Source organism: Mastigoproctus giganteus, chromosome 1 (genome assembly GCF_048544385.1).
Source record: "Mastigoproctus giganteus isolate SK-2022 chromosome 1, ASM4854438v1, whole genome shotgun sequence".
NCBI classification, from domain to species: Eukaryota; Metazoa; Arthropoda; class Arachnida; order Uropygi; family Thelyphonidae; genus Mastigoproctus; species Mastigoproctus giganteus.
Genome location: NC_143575.1, coordinates 199,493,753 through 199,517,093, shown reverse-complemented (window position 1 = coordinate 199,517,093; position 23,341 = coordinate 199,493,753). Strand labels below are relative to the sequence as shown.

Sequence of the window (23,341 nt, the reverse complement as noted above, 5' to 3'; positions counted from 1 at the left end):
GGGCACCTGTACGTGGTGAGGGGACCTCCCAGTGACGCTGCTGGACTTCCAGACTAGCATCACTGGGATCTAACGCCCACAGCCTATGTTCCAGGCTAACATCAATGGAATCCAGCGTGTTTGCCGTGTGCTGCGACCCGTGGAAATTCGGAAAGGGGGATCCTGGTGGTTGAGGGGGCCCAGCTTCAATACACCACTTTGGCCCCTGCTTCGACAAGACAGGTGGTCCTGGAAGGCCTGGCTAGGATCAATTGGCTAGTAGGCTCACCTGCGAGGGTCAACCGTGTCAATGCCATGCCCCTACCCTCACAGTCCGAGGGACAGGATTCAGGCTGGCGGCGGTGCGGGTATGGTGTCTGGGTAACCCTGGCGTTCCACTCTCGAGCGCATTTATTGCAGCCGGGTAGTGGGCATCCCTTTGGGCTCTGTGGTGGGTGGGGAGCCCGGGCACTGAACCACTTCAAAACTTCATGAATCCTGATAAACATATTTCTTCAGGGGCCCCAACCAGGTCCCTATCTGAAAACAGAGAAGGAGAGGCAGATAGCATTATTGCTACAAAGAGGCAGCGAACCAAACTACCATCGGGGCCTGTCCCAAGGTTCTTAATTATGCATTCCACGAATGAAACACTGATTGGTAAAATGTCACCCTTTTTTATACAAAAAGGGTTGGATGGGTTAGCAGGTTCACCCAAGTCAGTTAAGAGGCTCCGTTCTGGGGACCTCTTGATTGAAACAAAAAATGACAGGCAGTCTGAACATCTACTCTGAGTCACATCAATCGGAGGAGTACCCATAACAGTGACACCACACAGAACACTAAATTCATCGAGAGGTGTAATTTCAGAGTGGGACCTTCTTGATGTTACCGAGGAGGAAATCTGCTTGGAATTGAAGTCACATGGAGTTATTGCCATCAAGAGAATTAGTGCGTGTAGGGATGGGAAACTTGTTAAAACCAGGAACGTTATCCTGACTTTTAACTCGCCCAAACCTCCTGATGAGATTAAAGCTGGCTACATCAACTGTCCAGTGCATCCATATGTTCCAAACCCTTTACAGTGTTTTAAGTGCCAGAAATATGGACATTCTCAAATGGCCTGCCGCGGAGTCCTTTCATGCACTCGATGTGGTGCAAAGGACCACGAAACAACAGCATGTTCAGCCACAAAACCCACCTGCATTAACTGTGAGGGAGAACATCCAGCCTATTCACGAGCATGCCAGAGGTGGAAAGAAGAAAAAGAAATTCAACGGCTGAAGGCAGAGCTAAACATATCATACCAGGAGGCAAGGAAAGCGGTGAAACCTCTAAACATCAACAAACCCACCTACACTCAGAAGGTAGCAATGAGGTGTTCCATTGGAACTCAGACGGACATGTCCGTCCCTCCAAAAGAATCATTTACTCCCATCGCACGTTATCTCTTAAGCTCCCAAAAACCTGCACAGAAGGACCAATCAGCTGCCACTCCCATATTGGTACCTCCTAATGCTCTGCAAGTAACAAAAGCAACTGGAAAAGAAAAGAATAAGAAAGGTGAAGCATCCCTTAATACCCAGGAAAACATGGATGTCGAGCAGAAGGAGGTACAAGAAGACTCAGTTTTGGAGCTCTTTGCTGAGGAGGAAATGGACACTGGACAGCGTTCATACTTCCCCAGGAAGGATAAAGCCAAAACTGAAAAAGGTAAGCCCTCAGCACCTCGGAAGCCGCCTGATGGACCCACCAAGCCAAAATAATGGCTAAATTCCTACAGTGGAACTGTTGTGGATTCCGACAAAATACTGATGACATCAAGGCACTCCTGCAAAAGCACAAACCAGCTTGCTTTTGCATACAGGAGACTTACTTAAAGGCAAATGATGACCCCACCAGGCATAACATTACCATCATTCATAAGGATAGAATTGTGGATGGTCCTGCTCACGGAGGAATCACAATCCTCATCGGCAACCAGATCCCATTTCAGCCTTTGCAGCTTACAACTAGCATTGAGACTGTAGCAATTTGCCTTACAGTGGGGTTCTTATTAACTGTCTGCTCTATCTATTTGCCACCTGGGATTGACATCCCCCAGAAAGGCCTTGATGATCTTATCATGCAATTGCCTTCCCCTTGTTTAATTCTTGGGGATTTCAATGGACATAATACTCTGTGGAGTAGTGCTCACATCAATGGAAGGGGACGAGTCATAGGGCATATGCTCACTGACAATGACCTCTCCCTCTTAAATGTGGGAACAAACACCTTCTTCCACATGCCTACCCGTACATTCTCTGCCATTGATCTTTCTATCTGCTCCCCTTCTCTCCTTCCTTCACTTACTTGGGAGGTAGAAGAAAATCCATATGGAAGCGATCACTTCCCCGTGATAACCACCCTAACTAGTGAAAGACTGTGTCTGCCATTTAGTTTACCGTGGTGGAAGATTGATCAGGCTGACTGGAATGCCTTTCAACATCTGGCAAACTTTGATATCCTTACAGTCAGTCAGGAGCCAATCAATGAAGCAGTCATTCATGTCACAGAAACGATTGTCCAAGCAGCTGCAATTGCAATCCCAAAATCATCCAGCCGGTTCCCACTATTCCCGAAACCTTGGTGGAATTCAGAATGCACGGCAGCAAAAAAAGCACAAAACAAAGCCTGGGGGATATTCCGCCGATATCCCACGACTGAAAATTTAATATCATTCAAACGTGCACGTTATGTACGACGTCAGAGCCAAAGGAAATCTTGGATTCGTTTTACATCTTCCATAACTCAGGCGGCTAGCTCAAAAGTAGTCTGGGATAAGATCCGGAAAATGAAGGGAAAATATTCACCATGCCCTTCAGTGATCCTCGATCACAATGGATGTCCAATTGCAGATCGAACTGCAGTTGCAAATAGTCTAGGGGAAACATTTGCAAAAATCTCTGCGATAACATCTTTTCCCGCAGAGTTTTTGGCCCTGAAAAAGAAAGTTGAGAAAAACCCACCGAACTTCTCTTCAAAAGGGCTTGAATCATATAACAAGCCCTTTTTACAGGAAGAGTTAAATGCAGCACTCTTTCTCACGCATGCAAGTGCTGTGGGGCCCAATGACATCCACTACGAAATGTTAAAACACCTTTCACCACAATCTAAGGATCACCTTTTAATTCTGTTTAACAGAATTTTTATTCACAAACAATTTCCGGATTCCTAGCAAAGGGCTATCGTCCTTGCTTTCCCAAAACCAGGAAAAGATCCTAGCAATCCAAGTAACTATCGTCCTATTGCTCTGACAAGCTGTTTATGCAAAGTCCTGGAAAGAATGGTTAATGCACGACTGGTATGGTATTTAGAAACAAACGGTCTGCTTTCCAGGACACAGTGCGGCTTCCGAAGAAATAGATCCACACTGGACCATTTAATCCGATTGGAAACGTCCATTCATGATGCTTTTATTAAATCCGAGCATTTGGTAGCAGTTTTCTTTGATATTGAAAAAGCGTACGACACAGCCTGGCAATTTGGAATTTTAAAAGACCTCCATAACTTTGGCCTTAGAGGTAACCTTCCTCTTTTTATTAAAAACTTTCTTTCAAATCGCCAATTTCAAGTCCGTTTAGGATCCACCCTCTCTCGAGTTTTCTCTCAGGAAGAGGGAGTCCCACAAGGATCCGTTCTAAGTGTCACACTTTTCGCAATCAAAATAAACTATCACAGAACAACTTCCACCCACCGTAAACAATGCCCTCTATGTTGACGACTTTGCTATATTTTGTCATTCATGCAATATGAGGGTCATTGAAAGGCAACTGCAGAAAACCATTGACCATCTTACAGCTTGGTCTTTGGCTAATGGGTTCAGATTTTCATCACAGAAGACTGTTTGTGTACACTTTTGTCGCAAACGTAATCTTCATCCTGACCCAGAATTAAGGCTTGGGCAAAATAACATCCCAGTTGTAGCAGAATTCAAATTCCTTGGACTTATTTTCGACAAAAAGCTGACATTTTTACAACATATTCGCCAGCTGAGGACAAGATGTGTGACAGGGCTTAACATCCTTCGTGCCCTTTCGTCAACTTCATGGGGTGCAGATCGTTTTACCCTTCTTCGTCTTTACCAAGCACTTGTCCGTTCCAAACTAGACTATGGGTCTCAGGTTTATGGTTCTGCTAGAGATAGTGCACTTCGGTGGTTAGATCCAATCCACCATCAAGCCATCCAGACAGCCACTGGAGCATTTCGCACATCTCCTGTCCAAAGCCTTTACGTTGAAGCAAATGAACCATCTCTGTCTCTTCGACGTAAGCAGTTGTCCTTACAGTATGCCTTCAAATTAAAATCCCTGCCCGATCATCCCACGTGGCCATCCGTTTTTGAGCCGCTCTGGGAAAACCTCTACAACACCTGTCGGACTGCCAACAAACCTTTTGGTATTCGCATTCAAGGGCTGCTGAATGAGCTAAACTTGACGGTAGACAACGTTGCCCAGTCACCAAGGCGATTCTTTCCACCCTGGCATGCTTATTTTCCAACTTGCGACTTCTCCCTTAAGATCTGGGAGAAGTCGCAAGTTGGAAAATATCTGGGCTACTACACTGCCATCTGTCTACCAGCAACTCTTTGCATCACATAGACAGCAGTATTCTGACTTTCTGCCGGTCTACACAGATGGCTCAAAGTTAGAATCTTATGTGGGATCTGCAGTTGTGTTCCCTCACAAAACATTATCCTATAAGATCCCACAAGAAACTAGCATTTATACTGCAGAGTTGCATGCAATACAAACCCTAGATCACATTAAAAATCGCGACTACCAAGGTATATGATTTATTGCGATTCGTCGAGCGTGTTACAGGCTCTGGTATCAGTGAGTTTTAACCCTCATCCGATCCTGTCCAGGATCCGGCAGATTCTTTTTTCTCTCATGAAACTAGAATTCGATATTTGCTTTTGCTGGATCCCAAGCCACATTGGGATCCGGGGAAATGAATTGGCTGATGCCGCTGCCAAATCAGCCATTTCCCTGGATAATCATTGCCTGTCAGTCCCCTATACAGACTACAGGCAAATAATACGTTCTAAATTACTTTCCCAATGGCAAGATTCTTGGCACAGACAGGCCACAAATAAGCTACATCACATTAAGCCTGTAATTATGCAATGGCAGTCCAGTCTACACTGGGTCCGAAGAGAGGAAGTTGTTCTTGCTCGGCTCCGCATAGGTCATAGTCATCTAACCCATTCCTTCTTGCTGAGGGCGGATGACCCACCTATGTGCGAGATGTGTAATGTTATTTTAACCGTTAGTCATATTTTAATAGAATCTCCTGTTTTTAGAGAAGCACGACACTTGTATTTTACCGCTTTTAATAATTTGACTGAGCCATTTACACTCAGTCAGATTATAGGTGACAGAGACAATATGTCCGACGTCTTTAACTTTTTAGAATCTTTTAATTTTTATACAAAGATCTAAGCTTCTATACCTTTTTTATGCTTTTAATTGCTTGACGTGGTAGCCTTGGTTACCAAAATGTTTAGTAATGTTTTAAACTTGACTTGCCGCTTTATGGCCTTAGCTGCCAATGTGCCATAAAAAACCAAACCAAACCAAAGCCTCCTTGAAAAAATATGCTGCTATGATTCTGAGTATTGCAACTTTGCACCACTCTATACCCTTTGGATTGTACAACCATTTTTCATACAGTTCTTTGGGATTTCTTTAATACCATTTGGAATGAAGGAAGGAAGGAGTTTTTCTTGACCACCTTCAAAATTACTGAATTAAAGGAGTCCACAAGAAATCAGAGCAATTGATGAAAACTTGTTATATCATATCATGAAAAAAATTAAAACTAGATTAGAAAGTTTGTGTAGCTAACAAGGCCACATTTACCTGACTTAGTTTTTAAGAACTAAAATTGCATTATTATTATTATCTATATGGTGCAAGGAAGCCTGAGGCTTATGCTGCACCAGCCAAAAAAAAAAAAAAATTCCCTAATTAGTGTGTGTGTGTGTGTGTGTGTGTGTGTGTGTGTGTGTGCACGAGCCAAGCCCATACTCACCAGATGTGAGCCCCTGGGGTTATACTATTAAAAGTTTTCCAAAAAAAAAAACACTAGTTCAGAATGTTGCACTCTATAGATTAATTTAAAATATCATTGATTGTTAAAAAGTAGCTTTACATCACTGGGTTCCAAAAATATTGGAATCAAATGAAATTTCTTACTTGCTAGCAAGTTAATTTGACTGCATGGTGTTGAAGGTCACCATTTTAGGGTAGAGTTACAAACTCAACTTTTAAACCCTGGCAGAATTTTAGAAATGACACCTCCCTCCCCTGTATAATAGGTTTTCTAGCATTAAATAAATGCAGTCTTTTATACATAGTAGCTGTGTAGTATGCATTCTTGAAAGTGACTTACTCATATAGAATGAAACTTAAAAAAGAAAGATGATTGTGCATCCCTAAAAATAATAAATCGCACTGAAATAAATTTTCTGGTTATGGCTGTAAGAAAGTAGATAGGGAGTAGCTATTTTTAAAAATAAAAACTGAAGCAAAGCATCACAGAAATATTCTTACACAGTCCAATACAAAATTTAATGAAGTTGTGTTTTTTTTTTTTTAATATTGGGATCAAATCAAATTTTTTACTTGCTAGCAAGTTGATTTTTAGTAGAAATAGTTCCAATGCTCCGCACTAAAAAAGCCAAGATTTATGAATATTATTGTGTTGTACTGAGTGAAAAAAAGGAGTGAACTTAATCTTTACATATACTGATATCTGTATAAAATCACAAGAGTGTATCAAACCTTATCAGTTAATAAGGTTTGAACTCAGCTTTTGCCCACTGGGCTAAAGCTAATGCTGAATAAAATGGAAACAAACAAACTTTTGTCAGTCCAGAATGTTTTCTGGACTGACAATGTATCTTTTTTCATTGAAAAGTGAATGCTCACAGCAGGTGATTTGAGAGCTAAATTGCTCTCAAATAGCCCAAGTCAGTTTCTGGAAATCCTTTTCATTCTCTAAACTGTCATAGTTTTATCACTTCATTTATATTCAGACCATTCTTTTTCAAAAGGCTTCAATTCTAATAGAATAGAAGCCACAACATTTAAAGAACAACACTTTAAAACACAGAAGAGAAGATTACACACATTTAAGATATACATTAAGAAAGCTAAGATCATACAGGACATGCCTTTAGGACAATTTTCTTGAAAATGGAGTGCTTTCAAATATCACCTGACTAGTTTTTAATTCTGTTGCATGACACATTTTCACCTGATTAAAGTAATTGATAGGAATTTTCCTAATGCTTGACCTCTACATTCACCATACTTGATTCCTGCAGATTTGTGGTTATTGGAGTTTTTAAATGTCATGTTACAGAAATAACCATGTTAGTCTTTAAAGAATAACATTTTACATAAGATTTCAATTGGACTTTATGAACTTGCTGAAGGCAAGTGTCAACAATATTATTCAACTGCTTAGCTATAAATTAGCAAGGTGAAGCTATAAACATTTTTGTTATGCTGTATAATGGCAGTTTCTGTAAATTTTTTATTAGAATAAAACTGGGTATTCTGCTGCCGATAAATTTAATGGATTGGATTTTTTTTTTTTTTTTTTTTTAATGGTTTTGTTTTCTGCTACTGAAAAATGTAATGGAAACTTTACCATGTAAAGTTTTCTTTTCTTGTGAGACATCATTTAAGTCTGCTCTACAGCCTAAAACGTTTATCACTTTACTTTATGCAGGGAATAATTGCATAAAGTAAAATGCATAATACCAGTAAATAAATCAAGCAAGTACTGTACAATTAAAGAAAGAAAAGAAGTGCTAATTAAAAGAACTAATATTACTCAACCAAACTCTATCCCTTCATTGTAGAGACAATATTTTGTGTTGTTTTACAGTGTTAGCATCTCTGGTTAGGACCATTAATAGAACATGCTATGTAGCCTATATATTTATTCCTTTTTGCATTTATTTTTTTAGGAAAATAATGGGAAAATTTTATTATCTCCACTGTTCATATATGCCTGCCTTCCTGGCTAGTTTCTTTGCTATTCTGATTGAAAGGAGGAGCCGGTCAGTAACTTTCTGTTGCATTTTCTTATAAGATTTTTCTTTAGACAGTAAGCTTTATTTACATAAAGTGGAAGCTGGAATACTTTTTTTTTGTTGTTGTTATTAATGGTGAGGAGGAATTGAATTAGGCTAGAATGCCAATCTGGCATTCTGGTCTAATTCAAGTTTTTATTTTCAATTCAAGATTTCAAGTTAAGTTTATTTTAAAATTATGTACAAAGTATTCCAGTTTTTAAACTTTCCAAGAACATTTTTGGTTTTAAAAACCAAGGATGTGTCTAGAGAATCATATGGAAATTTCATTGGGCATTAAGGCTATTTTATATGAATTGATATGGTGTATGTGGGGGGGGGGGGTATTAATGCCTGATGTTTTAAGAGCTGCCTTGCTCCCTTCTTCTGAAAGGCCTACCATCCTGTACTGACTATATGTAAAACATTTTCCAAAATGTTAACATGTTAATTGTTATAATACTAATAAAAAATAGTTTGCTAATGGTAAATATATATATTTTTAATTCAAATATAATTATATTACAAAATTGTGACAGGTATACCATGACCTATCCAGGTAAAACCAAATCAGATTTGATTCTGCCAGGTCATCTGGATTCATTTTACATTAAAGAATATGCTGATTATGCTGCTACATAAAGTCAGTCAGCTCAAACAGTAAAGTGAACTATGATATAAAACGTTGTCATGCAGCCTAATGCTTGCAAAAAAAATTGTGAGATACAAAATGCAGTGTCATGTTGATTAATGTTATGGTGTCATTGTAGGTTTCTTGTTTGAGCACAATTCATAATTAATTGTAGTGTCTGAATGTTAAAACCAATGAAAACTGGTGTGCATTGTTACCATCTGTTGGATAAATATTTAATATTATTTTAATTGCCAAATATTAGCATTGCCAGTTAATATTTTCCAGTTTGATCACTTGTAGGAGCTCAACAAAATTTTGTAGTGACTTGTTGACATAAACAACTTCATAAATCCAAAGCCCGTATTGATATTGTTTATTAGTTATTATTAAATTATATTTTGAATAATATTATTAATAGACAAAACTTCTATTAACCACCAATCGGGTGCATCAAAAGTCTCCAGAAAATTCATCATTATACAACGTTCACCATTTTTGAAATAAAAAATGAAACTAGTTTAAAATTATTTACTTTGCAATGCCATGTATTATTTTAACTGTTTTTTTTTTTTTTTTTTTTTTTATGAAAACCCCAGACACAAAAGGTATCAAAACCTATAGTACTTAGTACCGTGCATGGGTTGAAGGAGAAGTATGGAGGGAGGGGGATGCCGGAAACTTTGCTCTAGAGACTAAACATGGGTTTCACCACTTCAAGCCTCCAATAAGCAAAGTGGTGGTATTTCACCGGTTGGTGAAAGTCATCTACCACCTACTAGGGATTTCACCGGTTGGTGAAAGTCATCTACCACCTACTAGGGATAAGATAATGGTGTGCGTGTCTGTGTGTATGTGCCAGAGTACCGACATTGAAAAATTTCTTGGATCAAAAAACATTACACAGGCAATCAACATAATCAATTTTTTATGTTGATCCAAATGTGAAGGAAAGTGATCTATTGAATGATGTGTACAAACAGAACTTGACTGATGCTGAAGTTGATGAAATTGACTTTTCCAAAAGTTAAGGTGTGATTTTCAAGTATGAATGGGGAAAAGAAATGGCAGGAATTGGATGAGTTTTAAAATTCATGATTTTCTAGAACAAACTGAACTTATTTTTCTTGGGTGGAGAAGTCACATATTTCAGAGGTTTTTATCTTGACAATTTTGTTATTGATATTCTAGTTATGTAAATTTTTTTTTTTTTTTTTTTGGCAAAAAAAAACTCTTTTAGTATCTGCTACATTGTGAGGTATAACTTCCCAGTCATTTTTTTTATTTTAACTGGTGAGAGCATGTGGGATTCTTGAGCACCTAAAATGCTAGCTAATTTTCTAGGAACTACTACAGACTATTGTCAACTTTAAATAAAATTTTGTTAATGATTCAGTTTTAGTTAATGACACAAATGTATAAACATTTTTGTTCAACCAATTCAGGAAACTACAGAAGAATTATTGAGCAGTCAAGAGAATTATTTGAGAATTGAAATGCTGTTTTTCAGAAACAAGATCTTCGAAGACAATGCAGTGTCATCAGGTTTGCACTGTGCACAAGTAGTTTGAGCAGTGCTATTTTTTTTTAAAAAACATAGGTGCCGGTACTCATTCTTTGCTATCAGGAAAAATTGAAAATTAAAAGGATATGAAAAGTACTCAATTTTTTTTTTCCTGATATTGTTACTTTAGTAGTAATCTTTTTAGAATAAGAACAACAAATTAAATATATTAACACAGTTTATTAAGCATAAATTTATTATTCAAGTATATAAAAAAATAAGTAAAAAAATAATAACATAAGTAAAAATTTCATAATAAAGCTTTTTGTAGAATATTCCAAATTTTTATTAAGTTCTTATCCAACACCCTAGCCAGGTGTCTGCAACCTTTTGTGAGTGAAGAGCCATTTTTTTATCTAATTTAAAAAAGAGAGGGAATCCGAAGAGCTGCACCTCAGCTGAAGCTGGGGGGGGGGACAAGAGTTTTTTTTTTTTTTTTTTTTTTTTTTTAAGAAATGGAATAGAGTGGAAAGGTGTTTATTAAAAAATATATTTTTTGAAATATTATTTATTAATACTGTACTGAAAAAACTTAAACATCCAATTAGGTACAAATTAATGTGACTTTTGCTGATGAACTTGAGCGAGTCTCAACATCATGTGAGTATGTCGTAATTAAACATGCTCGCATTGTTCCGACGACTGTTTCTTGATTTATTTTTAATATAGTTAATGTTCAAAAATATTTGCTTGCAGAAATATGTTGAACCAAAAACTCAGAAGTCCAAATGCAAATATTTTCAGATTTATGTGTCTGGTAAGTTACTCCACGCATTGAACACAATTTGGTCTGCATTTTAAACTCATCTATCGCTGTTGGTTTGTGTAGCATTGCAAGGGCAGCCTTTTGTCTCTCCAAATCCTCAATTTCAGTTTTAAGGCATTTTAGTCTTGCACTCCACATGTCCTTGATTTTTAAGTCTTCTTAACTCCATTTCAAATTGTGCTTCATGTGAGCTGTAAAGTTAAAGAGCCACAGGTTGCCGACCCCTGTCCTATGCTGACTTCTTTTCTTCTTCTTTGTGTGTCGGTTGCTGAATGACGTTTCCGAAGCAGCCATGAATTGACATATTTTGCTTGTTCGAAGCGGGTCAGCGGTGGGCCTACAATTTTAAGAAACAGTAGTGAAGAAACTGATTTTGTCATCAACGAAGCACTGGTTGGGCTGGCGATCAGATTCATTTGTGAAACTCCTCGTTCACATTTACTCGATGAAATTGTTATCATACTCAGAGCGTTCATCAAATGCTTCAATTCTTTCGACGCTATCTTATCAATTAGGTACATATTCCCGAAATCCACGAATTGCATCTCTTTCATTTAACTGTAACCTAATTGACAATTTTCTAACTTGGCTTTTACCAAATGCCAACAATTCATGTTTAGAAGGATTAATATCCTCGTTGTCCGTCTCTCGTCATCTGTATTGTTACTAGTTCTTAAATTTGCATTTTTTTCTTTTCTTTGTTTTGAAACTGTCCAAAATGTCGGTGCCATTCGGATATTCAGGTAAAATAAAGTAAAGTAAAGTAAAATTTAAAATATTCGAAAATTTTAAATTTTGTTAAATATCAAAAAAATTTTCGGTAACTGTAATTGTGTAGTACTTAATAAAATTTTCGAATATTTTCAATTTTACTTTTACGAGCAACAAGATATGGAAAATGTAACACAAAGAAATCTAACTTTGAATTAATTTTTTAATATGGCACCTGTACGGGAGTTTCGACACCATTGCAGTAGAAGGTGGACCAGAGCCCATTGGGAATTCACCTTGATCTGCTTACTCTTGACTAGCGTGACTCCTCCATATGTGGGACAGGTGGTCAGATAGGTTTTACCAGCTACCACTAAGTTGTAGAATGCATTCGTTCTCTTAATTCACGCAGCAGGACTAATTGCCTGAAGGCCAGAAATGCAAACAGTGTGTACTGAGTTAATTCTCTCCTGAGTTAATCCATTCGCTATATGAAAATTTTCTTCGCTCAAAGGAAAGTATTTTAAATGTTACTTCCAAAGGGAATTCAAAATAATTCACTATAAAAAGACTGTTAAACAGAGGTCTGACTGAGTAATTTAGAATTATAAAAATGGTTATACTGTTTTATATAGAAATATATCTTAACAATAGACAATAAAAAAATGCAAATTTAGTTAAATAAGTTTAAGCTTAAGTGAAAAAAATTTACGAAATATTACAAATTTCGAAGTGCACTGCATCCAAATGCCACACGTCACTGTTATTAAAGGTGCTGGTATGCCGTACCGTTGCATACCGTCCCAAAAAAAAGCACAGAGTTCGAGGAACACAGCAAAGTATCACTCATCTTGATTTGCCTCCAAATTCACCTGACTTCAATCTAATCGAACACCTGTGTGATGTTTTCGAATGAGAAGAGAGTCGAATGGACATGCAACTGTTATCTATTCTGACACTGTGGAAAGCCTTGCAGGCAGCATGGCTGTAAATCCGTACAGATATCGTCAGACATCTAGTGGAGTCAGTGCTTAGGCAAATAGCAGCTGTTATCCATGTTAATGACAGCCCAAAACAGTATTAAGTAGATCAGTGATTTTCAACTGGGTGCTGCAACAACATTCGAAGGGTGCACGTAATTTTTGGGTTTTAGTTACTTAAACTTAATTTTTTTAAAAATTTACATGTTTATTTCATTATAAAAAGGTGTACAGTATCTTTAATTTTGTGGTGATCTATAATTGATGTTTACTTTGTACCTCTATATAAAGAATAAAATATATATATATATATATATATATATATATATATATATATATATATATATATATATAATTTGTATTATGAATTTTAATTTTGTTTACAGTCATATTATTGTAATAACTATAATATAAATTTTTAATATTTTTATATATATATTAAAAATTTTATAGATAGCGATTTATATATGTATGTATATCTAATATCAAAAAAAATATTATTATAGAGAGAGTGAGAGTGTATCCAGCTCGGGACCCTCGGTGTGCCAAGTTCACCAGATACGAGCCCCTGGGGTTAATACACACACACACACACACACACACACACACACACACACAGAATAGAGAATCGGATCTAACATGTATAAAATTGAGTAGGGGTGCCATTTATTAAAAAAAAAGTCAAACCACTAAAGTAAATGGTTGTAATTCAGTGATCACTCAGTGTATATTTACAGTATAACATGGGCACATAAGTTTTTTAATTTTTTTTATCCTGATTATTAATTATAGTCAATTTTGCTAATTGTAGATGTAAACAATTACAGTATTGTAAATGAAATTAAGTATTCATATAAAAGCAAATTCTCAATGTCCACTTCTGTTTGTCCCATTTTTAGTACCTTACAATGCAGCTACCTGTGAAAGTTCTTTATATATATATATAAAATTATTTTTATTGTTATTTGTAGAATGTAGTAGGTATATATCTATAATTTAACTAGTGCTAATAATGAAAATATCGTGTATCCTAGGAGCGATATATGTTGATTAAAGGGGGGGGAAGGAAAAGAAAAGTGTAACGTTATAAACAAGAAGAAACAAAATGCAAATTTTGAAAAGAACGACCAAGGTAGAAATAGCATTGCAGTATCTTTCAGTAGTAGACACATAAATTAGACACATAAATCATGAAAGATACTGCAATGCTATTTCTACCTTGGTCGTTCTTTTCAAAATTTGCATTTTTCTTTTTTTTTTTTTTTGCAAAATTCGCACTTTGTTTCTTCTTGTTTATAACGTTACACTTTTCTTCCCCCCCCCTTTAATCAACATATATCGCTCCCAGGATACACGATATTTTCATTATTAGCACTAGTTAAATTATAGATATATACCTACTACATTCTACAAATAACAATAAAAATAATTTTATATATACATTATGGCTGTAGGGTACTTTTGCTCTTGCAATGTCCCTGATCCATAATTCATATTTTCGCTTATTCATATTATCGCTATTCAAATTCAAATCCAATTTCTCTACTTAATTTTAATCTTATTATTTGTAATTATTATATATATATATATATATATATACACTGTATATTTTATTTTTTTGTTGTTGACAACACTATATACACTCTCAAAATAAAATATAGTGATAGTAGTGTTGTTTTTTTTTTAATTTTTTTAGTAATGATTCTAAGTAGTCTTCATAAATATTTAGAAAACTCCATTTGTATGAAACAATGTGGCAGCAAATAAAAGTCAAGGCAATGCAAATGGAGAGTGCTGGATGCAATGCTTCCCAGCTCCTCGAAGAAGAGCCTGAAAACCCATCATTCACCTGCCCCCTCCACCCCTCGATGTATTTGCATAGTCCTGTATGCCTAGCTGATTTAATGATTTAGGCATAGTTCATACTGTGTACCCGACAATTTAAAATTTATTTCAGTTTTGTATCAGGGAAAAGTACCTTGTTTGCCCATATTGACACATTCCTCCTGAGTGTTTTTGTAGAATATTTTTTTTTAACTTAAGTGATTATTTTTGAAAACTATGCATGCCTCACTTTCTAGAAATTATAACCTCTTTCAGAATAAAATTTTTATGTATTTTTTCCTAGTCAAGCCATTGAAAATATAAAACCTAGGTAGTCAATTTTGGACTGCATTCCATTTTTTTGGAAATAAGAATAAAGAATTCTGTCTCCCTATAATTACTATATATTATAACTGGGGGGGGCCCAGTTAACCCATCTCGGGGCTATAAAAAAAAAATTCTTATCAAGAAAGTAGTTATTTGTTTTAATTTTATTATTTTTTTAAATTTAACTGTAGTCTTTCAGAAAATTGTAATTCAGAAGTGAGTGGTGTTCAACAATATTTCTTTTAACTCTTACTATAATTAGTTTATAAAAATTTGTACTAAGAAAAAAAATAAATAAAACAGAACCTTTTTTTTGTTGTTGTTGTTAAAAGCACAATGCCATGCATCCATCCTATTAGGAGCCATCCGGGTATTGGGAGACAACGGATATGGGAGAAACTGCTATTTACCCACCCATGTCACATTCAGTACCTAGGGCTAAGGCAACCGATATTTTATATTTATGAAGACTATATATTAATATTATTAGCTATATGGTACAAGGACGCCCGAGGCTTATGCAGCACCAGCCAAAAATATTCCCGAGTTACCCTTGAGAGAGAGAGAGAGAGAGAGAGAGAGAGAGAGAGAGAGAGAGAGAGAGAGAGAGAGAGAGAGAGGGGAGATTGATATCCAGCTCAGGACCCTGGGTGTGCCAAGCCCATACTCACCATTTCAGTTTATTTTTTTAAAGATTTTTTTTTTTCCAAATGTTTTGTCGTAACTAGAACAACAGCCATGTTGCTCTAGTTACGCCACTACGCGTTGGCAGCCCACGTTAACTTCGAATTGAGAATTGTTTAAAATCGTAAATTGACGATTTTACGATGATTTTAAGTAGATCGAATTTTTGTTTTTATTTTAAGTCATAAAAATTCGTAATTAAAATAAATTGTAATTTAAAAAGTATATTGCAGTGAAAATCCTCATTTCAAATGTGGTTACTTTCGCATTTTTTTTTAATTAATGATAAAAACCCTTAACCTACTGGGTTTTGGAATGTCACTTCCTCCCCCCCGCGCGCCTTCCCAACTGCTAGCTAGTTTCTTTGCGCAACGTCGTCAACAATGTTTCTTCAAGTATCAGCAGTGAGTTTTCAGTAGAAAGTTCATTGACCCATGTAATTGAAGTCGCTGCTACGGAACTCAAAGTACCGTAGTATTTAACGAAATTTGATGTATATACAGTATCATTATACTGTACATATACATCTGACTTTTAGTTTTTGCGTTTTTATTTCTTTTTTGATAATTGATTTAATTGAATTTATAGACAACCTATGCTGAGTTTATATTAAATATACAACCCCAGGGCTTACATCTGGTGAGCATGGACTTGGCACACCCAGGGTCCTGAGCTGGATATCATCATTCTTCTTTTCTTGGTGATTCTCTTCTCTCTCTCTGGGTAATTCAAAAAAAATTTTTTTTTTTTTTTTTTTTTTTTTTTTTTTAGGCTGGTGCAGCATAAGCCTCAGTCTTCCTTGCACCATATGGCTAATATTAATAATAATAATAATGAAACTTCAAAGAATAGTTATTTCACACCAAAAATCGGTGGTAGAATACAGATATCATACTATATTAAAACTATTTATTAGGGTTACCGGGAAGGTTACTTCATCTACCCATGTGTATTGTGTCTGTAAATTGCTTGTTTTCTGTGGTCGATTTGCCTACTTTGCTGGACGAAAAAACTCTGGTTCTGGGGGGGGGGGACACCTTATCTTCTACGCCTGAGAATTTTACCTTATTAGCCTTTGAGCGTCAGGGTTAATTAATAAAAAAAATTCTCATCAACATAACGGCCCACAACATTTTGCTTCTCCACCGGCCTTCTTTCCCGCGTATCTCGGGGAAGAGGAGTAGACGTATCGTAGCTTTTTTTTTTTTTTTTTTTTTGTATTTTCCCTATACAGATAGCCCTCGATTTATGTCGGGGTTAGGTTCCTGAGGGGACAGGCGCAAATGGAACCCTTTATATAATGGAGTCAATCGGAAATCACAGGGTCAGGTTCCGGGCACCAAAAATTTTACCTACCACTTTGCATCGATTGTTTTATTTTATTAGCATTCATCCTAGTTGTAATTAATCCCAGGGGCTCATGTCTGGTGATTCCCTTCTACTCTCTCTCTCTCACACACACACACACTCACACACACACACACACAACTCGGGGAATTTTTTTTTTTTTTTGCTGGTGCAGCATAAGCTCAGGCTTCCTTGCACCATAGAGCTAATAATAAAAAAATAATAATAATAATCCAATGAGAGGCATATTCATAGCCCTATACACACATTAGGGCGGCTTTCATCAGATTCAATCCTTCGAATATTGCACTAGGATTCAATTAACTGCTTTTACCAGACATGGCTTGTCTTTATTCTATTAAATTAAAAAAATAAATTAAAAACTTTTAACACGATTGGGAAAAAATGCACACGGCTATCACTATTATTATTTAATTTATTAATAGCACAATTAATTAAAAAAATGTTAGCGTAATAAATTTCCAACGCTTGTAAATAGCGTAAACAACAACCAACTGAATGCTTCACTGCATGGACCTTTACTACCGCATCCACGAGTGGTTACTTTGAGGGCGGGAATCTTTCTTGTCTCTGATACGAATGCGCTAATTGCTGATTGGCTAAGTTGTCCTAAATCACGTGAACAGGCACGATACATAGCATAGTATGATGCCGATACATTTTGTCTGACGATTTGACACTTTCAATTTATAAAAAAAATTCCAAAAATAAATAAATAAAAATGGAGTTGTGGTTAGCGATCGGCGCTATTGCAAATCGGACCAGCGCAAAACGAGGGCTACCTGTACTGTTAACTTTTAAACTGTTCACATTCATTGTATTATATGAGATTTGATCACAAAGTTCTTCCGTGAATCCTGAAAAAAAAAATGAATTTTATTTGTTAATATTTTTCAATATAATTTTCTTGGTGCAACCGCACACAGTCCGTCTATTGGGCAGTATTTCTTGAATCGGCTCGCGACGTTTACCTTTCATGTACTGTTTTCGTTTTGGGAATAACGAAAAGTTACGTGGTGCCAAATCAGAGGAATAGGATGTCTAACCCTCACATCTGGTGAGTATGGGCTTGGCACACCCAGGGTCCTGAGCTGGGTATCATCATTCTTCTCTTTCTTGGTGACACTCTCTCTCAGGGTAACTCTGGAATTTTTTTTTTTTTTGGCTGGTTCAGCATAAGCCTCTGGCTTCCTTGCACCATATAGCTAATAATAATAACTAGGGAGCTTCGCCCGCTCACGCTTTTCTACGTATACGGAGTAAGTCAAATCTTTTCTACGTAAAAGACACCTGTCGAAACGCACTGGTTGCTATCTAATCAAGAAATGACCTATATAATTATTTACCAGTGCATTTGTAGTGCGTCATTCTCAAAGTCGAATAAATATCACGGTAAATCTCCTGAATGGTGTACACTCTTCAACATGGTGGCAAGCAAAACAGTGGGAAAGCAGTGATTGACAAGTTGACTCCCATATTTTGACAAACGGACAGGAACAAAGGAGTGATTGGCAGATGTCACTGCTTTTTCTGCCCATCCTAGGTTGATACACCTAGGATTTTTTCCCACATTTGCCGCTGTTTTTAAATCGGGAACTCGTTTTCCCATTTTAAAACAGAGGGATGGAGGGATAAACACCCTACCTAAGCTAAACCCTCCCCTCCTCGACGAAACTAAATAATCAGAAAAGGGGGGTGCCTTCACCTGTCAATTATCACAGCCCTCCTCGCTTTCATCGAAGTACCTGCCGGTGTATACTATCCTGGACTTCAGCCAATATTATCACTATGTAATTATTTACTTGCGTTTACATAGGTCACTTAGGAAAAGACCTTTTGCTTCCGGTTCCATAATAAATATTGTTGCATCCGAAAGAGCCGGACTAAAATATTTACAAAATACTAAACCACAGTATTTACAAATATACAACCTTCATTAATATACAAAAAACGTTACAATGGAACATCAAATGTTAGACAGAGAATCACGTGCACGAGATTGGTGGACGTTATGGATGCAGTTGTCAATAATTAATTGCATATGTAGTGACGTATTTGCCTCGCCCTCTTCTCCCATTGGCTCGAATAAATATCACTAGGAGGAAAACTTTTAATGTATAGATATTAGTCGAAGATTGGGTTTACTTAATATTTTTATATTCAGGAAAATTACGATACAGTGAAACACTTTTTAACGAAATTTCACTGTAACGAAAATATTTCCATATTTCTGTACGTTTATTTTTGAAAGTCTCATTTGAACTAGGGCTTACAATATCGATATTCCCCTCATTTTTTTTTTTTTTTTTTTTTTTTTCCGGTATTCAAATCCCGGTAGTGAAACAAAAATACGTACCGGTTTGTCGATGCTAATTTAAAAAATAATTGTTTTTATTATTTATTCATATAAAGGTTATAAAATCGACAATAAATTATTAATACTGCTGGATTTGCAAATGAGGGATCGTTATACACAGTGCAAATGCAACGGAAACCTGAAGACGTCATGAAACTGTAAAACATAAAATCTTACAAATATATTTCTCTTGGTGAGTATAGTGTGTGTGTGGAGGCAAAGCACTTAAGGTATAATGAAAACATAATTACGGAAATATTAGTGGCAGTAGGCCTGGTAGTGCAATTAAGGAATATGGTGAACAATGGTATGCCAGGTGCGGAAGGGCTAAAATTTAAAAGCTTCTGAACAATAGTTTAATCCCTCTATTACACCGCTACTTGAGGATGCGAAACTTACTGCATTTTGGGAAGGGTGTCGGTATGGAGCAGTTCAAAGGTATTGTGAACAGGTGATGTAGAGGTAAAAGATGAAAGCGTTTCGTTGTGTGGGGAAAATATTCTGTTTTTCCCACTAAAGGAAGAAGAGTTGAGTTTAAAGAATAACACCGTGATTGGATCAGGTTTAAATTAGATAGGCAGAGATACGTAAATGCGTGCAAACCCCTCCGGAGTTTGCACATAAGTTGCGTATAAAAAAAGTAGTACAGTACAAGGGGCGATTGTAACTTGTAATCAATTCAATAAATAAACAAATGAATAAATGGGAAGGAAATAAATAAGGCGCTCGCACCAAAAGAGGGGTTTGTGGTTGTTGTTCGGAGGGGTTGCAGACTTCCAGTGGTAGTCCTGGGTCCAGTTATATAGTGAAGGGTTCCGCTGGGCATGTTCTTGAGCTAGAAGTTAATCCGGAAGTTGAATAACAAGCCAGTCAAGTAGTGCCCTGGCTTCTACTACTGCTATGGTAATTTCCTTCAGTATTAACAGAGAAGTGTTCTCGAAATAAGACAGTACTGGAAGAGCTATACAGTAGAGATGCAGAGTTCAACTAAGGAGAGAGAGAGAAATCGCCGCACTCTGTGGAAGGAATCCCACCGTGAAAGAGAAAGGTGTCCTCTGAACTGTGTTGTTTTGGAAATGGTACTTAAAGTGGGAGATTATTTTAGAGTAAGGTTGAAGTTGAAGAAACACGAAAAATAAGGAAATGTTTAGTATTGAGTTGGTTTATTGGTTGAAGTTGCGAAGAAAATTGATATTGCTGAATTAAGAGAGATTATATGGAATTGTTAGCATTAAGTTAGCGACTTATGGATTGCTGTTGTGAAGAGAATGGATCTTGGTAATTAAGAGAAATATGAGGAAGTGATTAAGATTGAAAGTGTTTAGTGTTAAAGCTGTAGAGTTGAGATTGTTAATTGAGAGAAATTTTATGGAAATGATAGCATGTATTGACAGATTAAATGAGAAAAATGATTAGATTAGATGTAAATGAATACCAGTTATGTATTGTAAGTAATTTGTATGATAAATGACTTGTTTTTTATTTGTCATTGCTCTTGAGAAACTGACAGCTCACATATGTATACGATATACAGGGTGTCTCAAAATATTGGTACAAGCGTTTAGGGGAGGTAGGTAACATCTAAAGGAATGTGAATCGCATAGGAACCAATCACCGTAAGTTGGCACACAGCGCTGTTCATCAGTTCGCGAGAGGGAAAATTTCTGGTTTACTCATTCAAGCAGTAGTCGACGCACGAGGATATACGAACTGTGAGCTGGCAGACATGCACCTAGTGTATGGATTAGCAGAGGGCAATGGACGAGCCACTCAATGATTTATGGAGAACACTTCCCAGACAGACATGTACTGGACCACCGTTTGTTTGCGCGTGTGCATCAAAATTTGTGCGATTATGGGTCATTTAGAAGTAACAGAAGTAGTACGGGCAGACCACGTTCGACGCGAACTCCCGCCATGGAAGAAAATGTGTTGAATGCTGTCCAGAATAATCCTACTACCAGCACACGTACCGTTGCCTCTGCCTTAGGAGTGTCTCGTTGCAGTGTACAGCGTGTCTGGCATGACGATTCCTTACACCCCTTCCATCTCCAAAGGGTTCAGTTACTGCTCTCCCAAAATCATCCTGCACGTGTGGATTTTGCGCAGTGGTTTCTCCAAGAAAGTGTTCAAGACTTGAATTTTCCAGCCTATGTTTTGTTCACGGATGAGGCTTATTTCACTCGGGAAGGCTTATTCAATCAGCACAATGCTCATGTGTAGGCTCATGACAACTGACACGGTGTGCGGCACAACATCGCTTCGCAATAAATGAGTGGACAGGTATGGTCGGTGACTGTTTAGTCCGCCCATACCTGTTACCATCCCGCATGAACTCTGCTAAATATCGGATCTTTCTTGAATAAGTCCTACCAGAGTTACTTGACGATGTTCCAGCAGATGTGAGACGCAACATCTGGTTTCAACATGACGGGGCGCTTGCCCATTTTGGAAGGTGTGCTCGTGACCATTTTGAACAGGCGTTTTGGGCGTCGATGGATTGGCCGTGGTGGACCCGTTGCCTGGCCCCCCACGCTCACCTTAGTTATCGAGCCTTGATTTCTTTCTGTGGGGGCCCCCAAATCTATCGTGTATGAATCGCCTGTGGAGACGGAAATGGATCTCGTGGCGAGACTCGTCTGCGCTGCTGCTACTGTCAAAGAAACTCCAGGTGTGTTTGGCCGTGTCTGCCAATCCATGCTGCGTTGGTGTCATGCATGCATCTCGTCTCATGGTGGAACCTTCGCGCATCTGTTGTAACATGAAATGCATCCATCTCGTACTCCATTGTTAATATTATGTCAAATAAATGTTTGCCACTAATTATTGTCTTGTGTCATTTCTACTTCTTGTGCCTCTGCTACTACTTTCCCGTGAAGTTTCCGGTTATGGGTTCCTATGCTATTCACATTCCTTGAGATGTTACCTACCTCCTCTGCTCATGGAGATTCTCATTTTTTAACGCAGTCAGGTAGCTTATGGGGCTTATGGTGCTTGAGGGAGCTGCTGTACGAAAATCATAACAATGGCCACTGATTGCAATACTAAGGTACATGGAAATAAAAATAAATAAATAAATAACCCCTCCCACAACTTAGATTTGATTTCCTCACCAAGCTTAACCGTCAGCCCCTTTCTTTCGTTAATACGGATATAGTGTCATAAAAAGTCAAAAAGGAAATATTTTTTTATTTTTGATAAAAAGGAAATAAGATTTTTTGAAGATGAGGGATTAAGAGGGGGGGGTTAAACTGCAACTTGTCTACAACTATCTCAGTACAAAGCACTAACCAGCACAGAATCCAAAAGGACGTTTTCTATCGCTTATTAAATATGATAGTATGAACCAGAGTAATGCTCAATACGTTTTACATTGATATCAATATTTGTAAAATAATAAGAGAAGTTTACCTCAGTATAATACAGTCTGTCCTCGTATAGCACGATAGTTGCGTTCCTAGAAACCCTCGTGCAATATAAACAACAGGCCCTATGGGAAAAGTAGGGTTAGGTGCCGACTACCCAAGATTGAACACACATTTGTAACCAAAACATTACCAAACACAATAAATAATCGGGTAATTTTAATCGTTATAAAATACGTAAGTATTTTATAACGATTAAAATACGTAATAAAAATAATATATTATAATAAAGTATTTTTTAATACTAAAAAAGTATTTTTTACGAATAAAATACGTATTTTAGTCGTAAAAATTTATTATATTAAATAAAATAGTCGTAATAAAATACTTACGTATTTTATAATACGTAAGTCGTAATAAAATATTGCTAATGATTTTGCTTCTATCGTAAGCAAACTTGCTTTTTGTTTGATTTTCTATCCAAACAGATGACAGCCGTTCCATCTCTTCCAATTCTTGTCTTAATCTAATGGATATTAATTACACTTTGATTTTCGCTGCATTCTTTGTAATTCTCGGCGTTGCCTCATTTAGGTCTGTAGCACGTGCAATATCACATGGTCTTTAATTTCGCTCAAAGCGTTTCACAATTTCGTAT

The 23,341-nt window shown here is 36.9% G+C and overlaps 1 protein-coding gene across 1 annotated transcript in view; it reads left to right on the top strand.

The window, feature by feature from the left end:
• The window catches only part of LOC150091443 (transmembrane protein 135-like), a 190,440-nt gene that overhangs the window by 47,054 nt on the left and 120,045 nt on the right, over positions 1-23,341 (top strand). Inside the window, exon 3 of the mRNA XM_090383962.1 lies at positions 8,003-8,095. Within this exon, the coding sequence (XP_090240088.1) occupies positions 8,003-8,095 (93 nt within the window). The remainder of the gene's footprint in view (positions 1-8,002; positions 8,096-23,341) is intronic.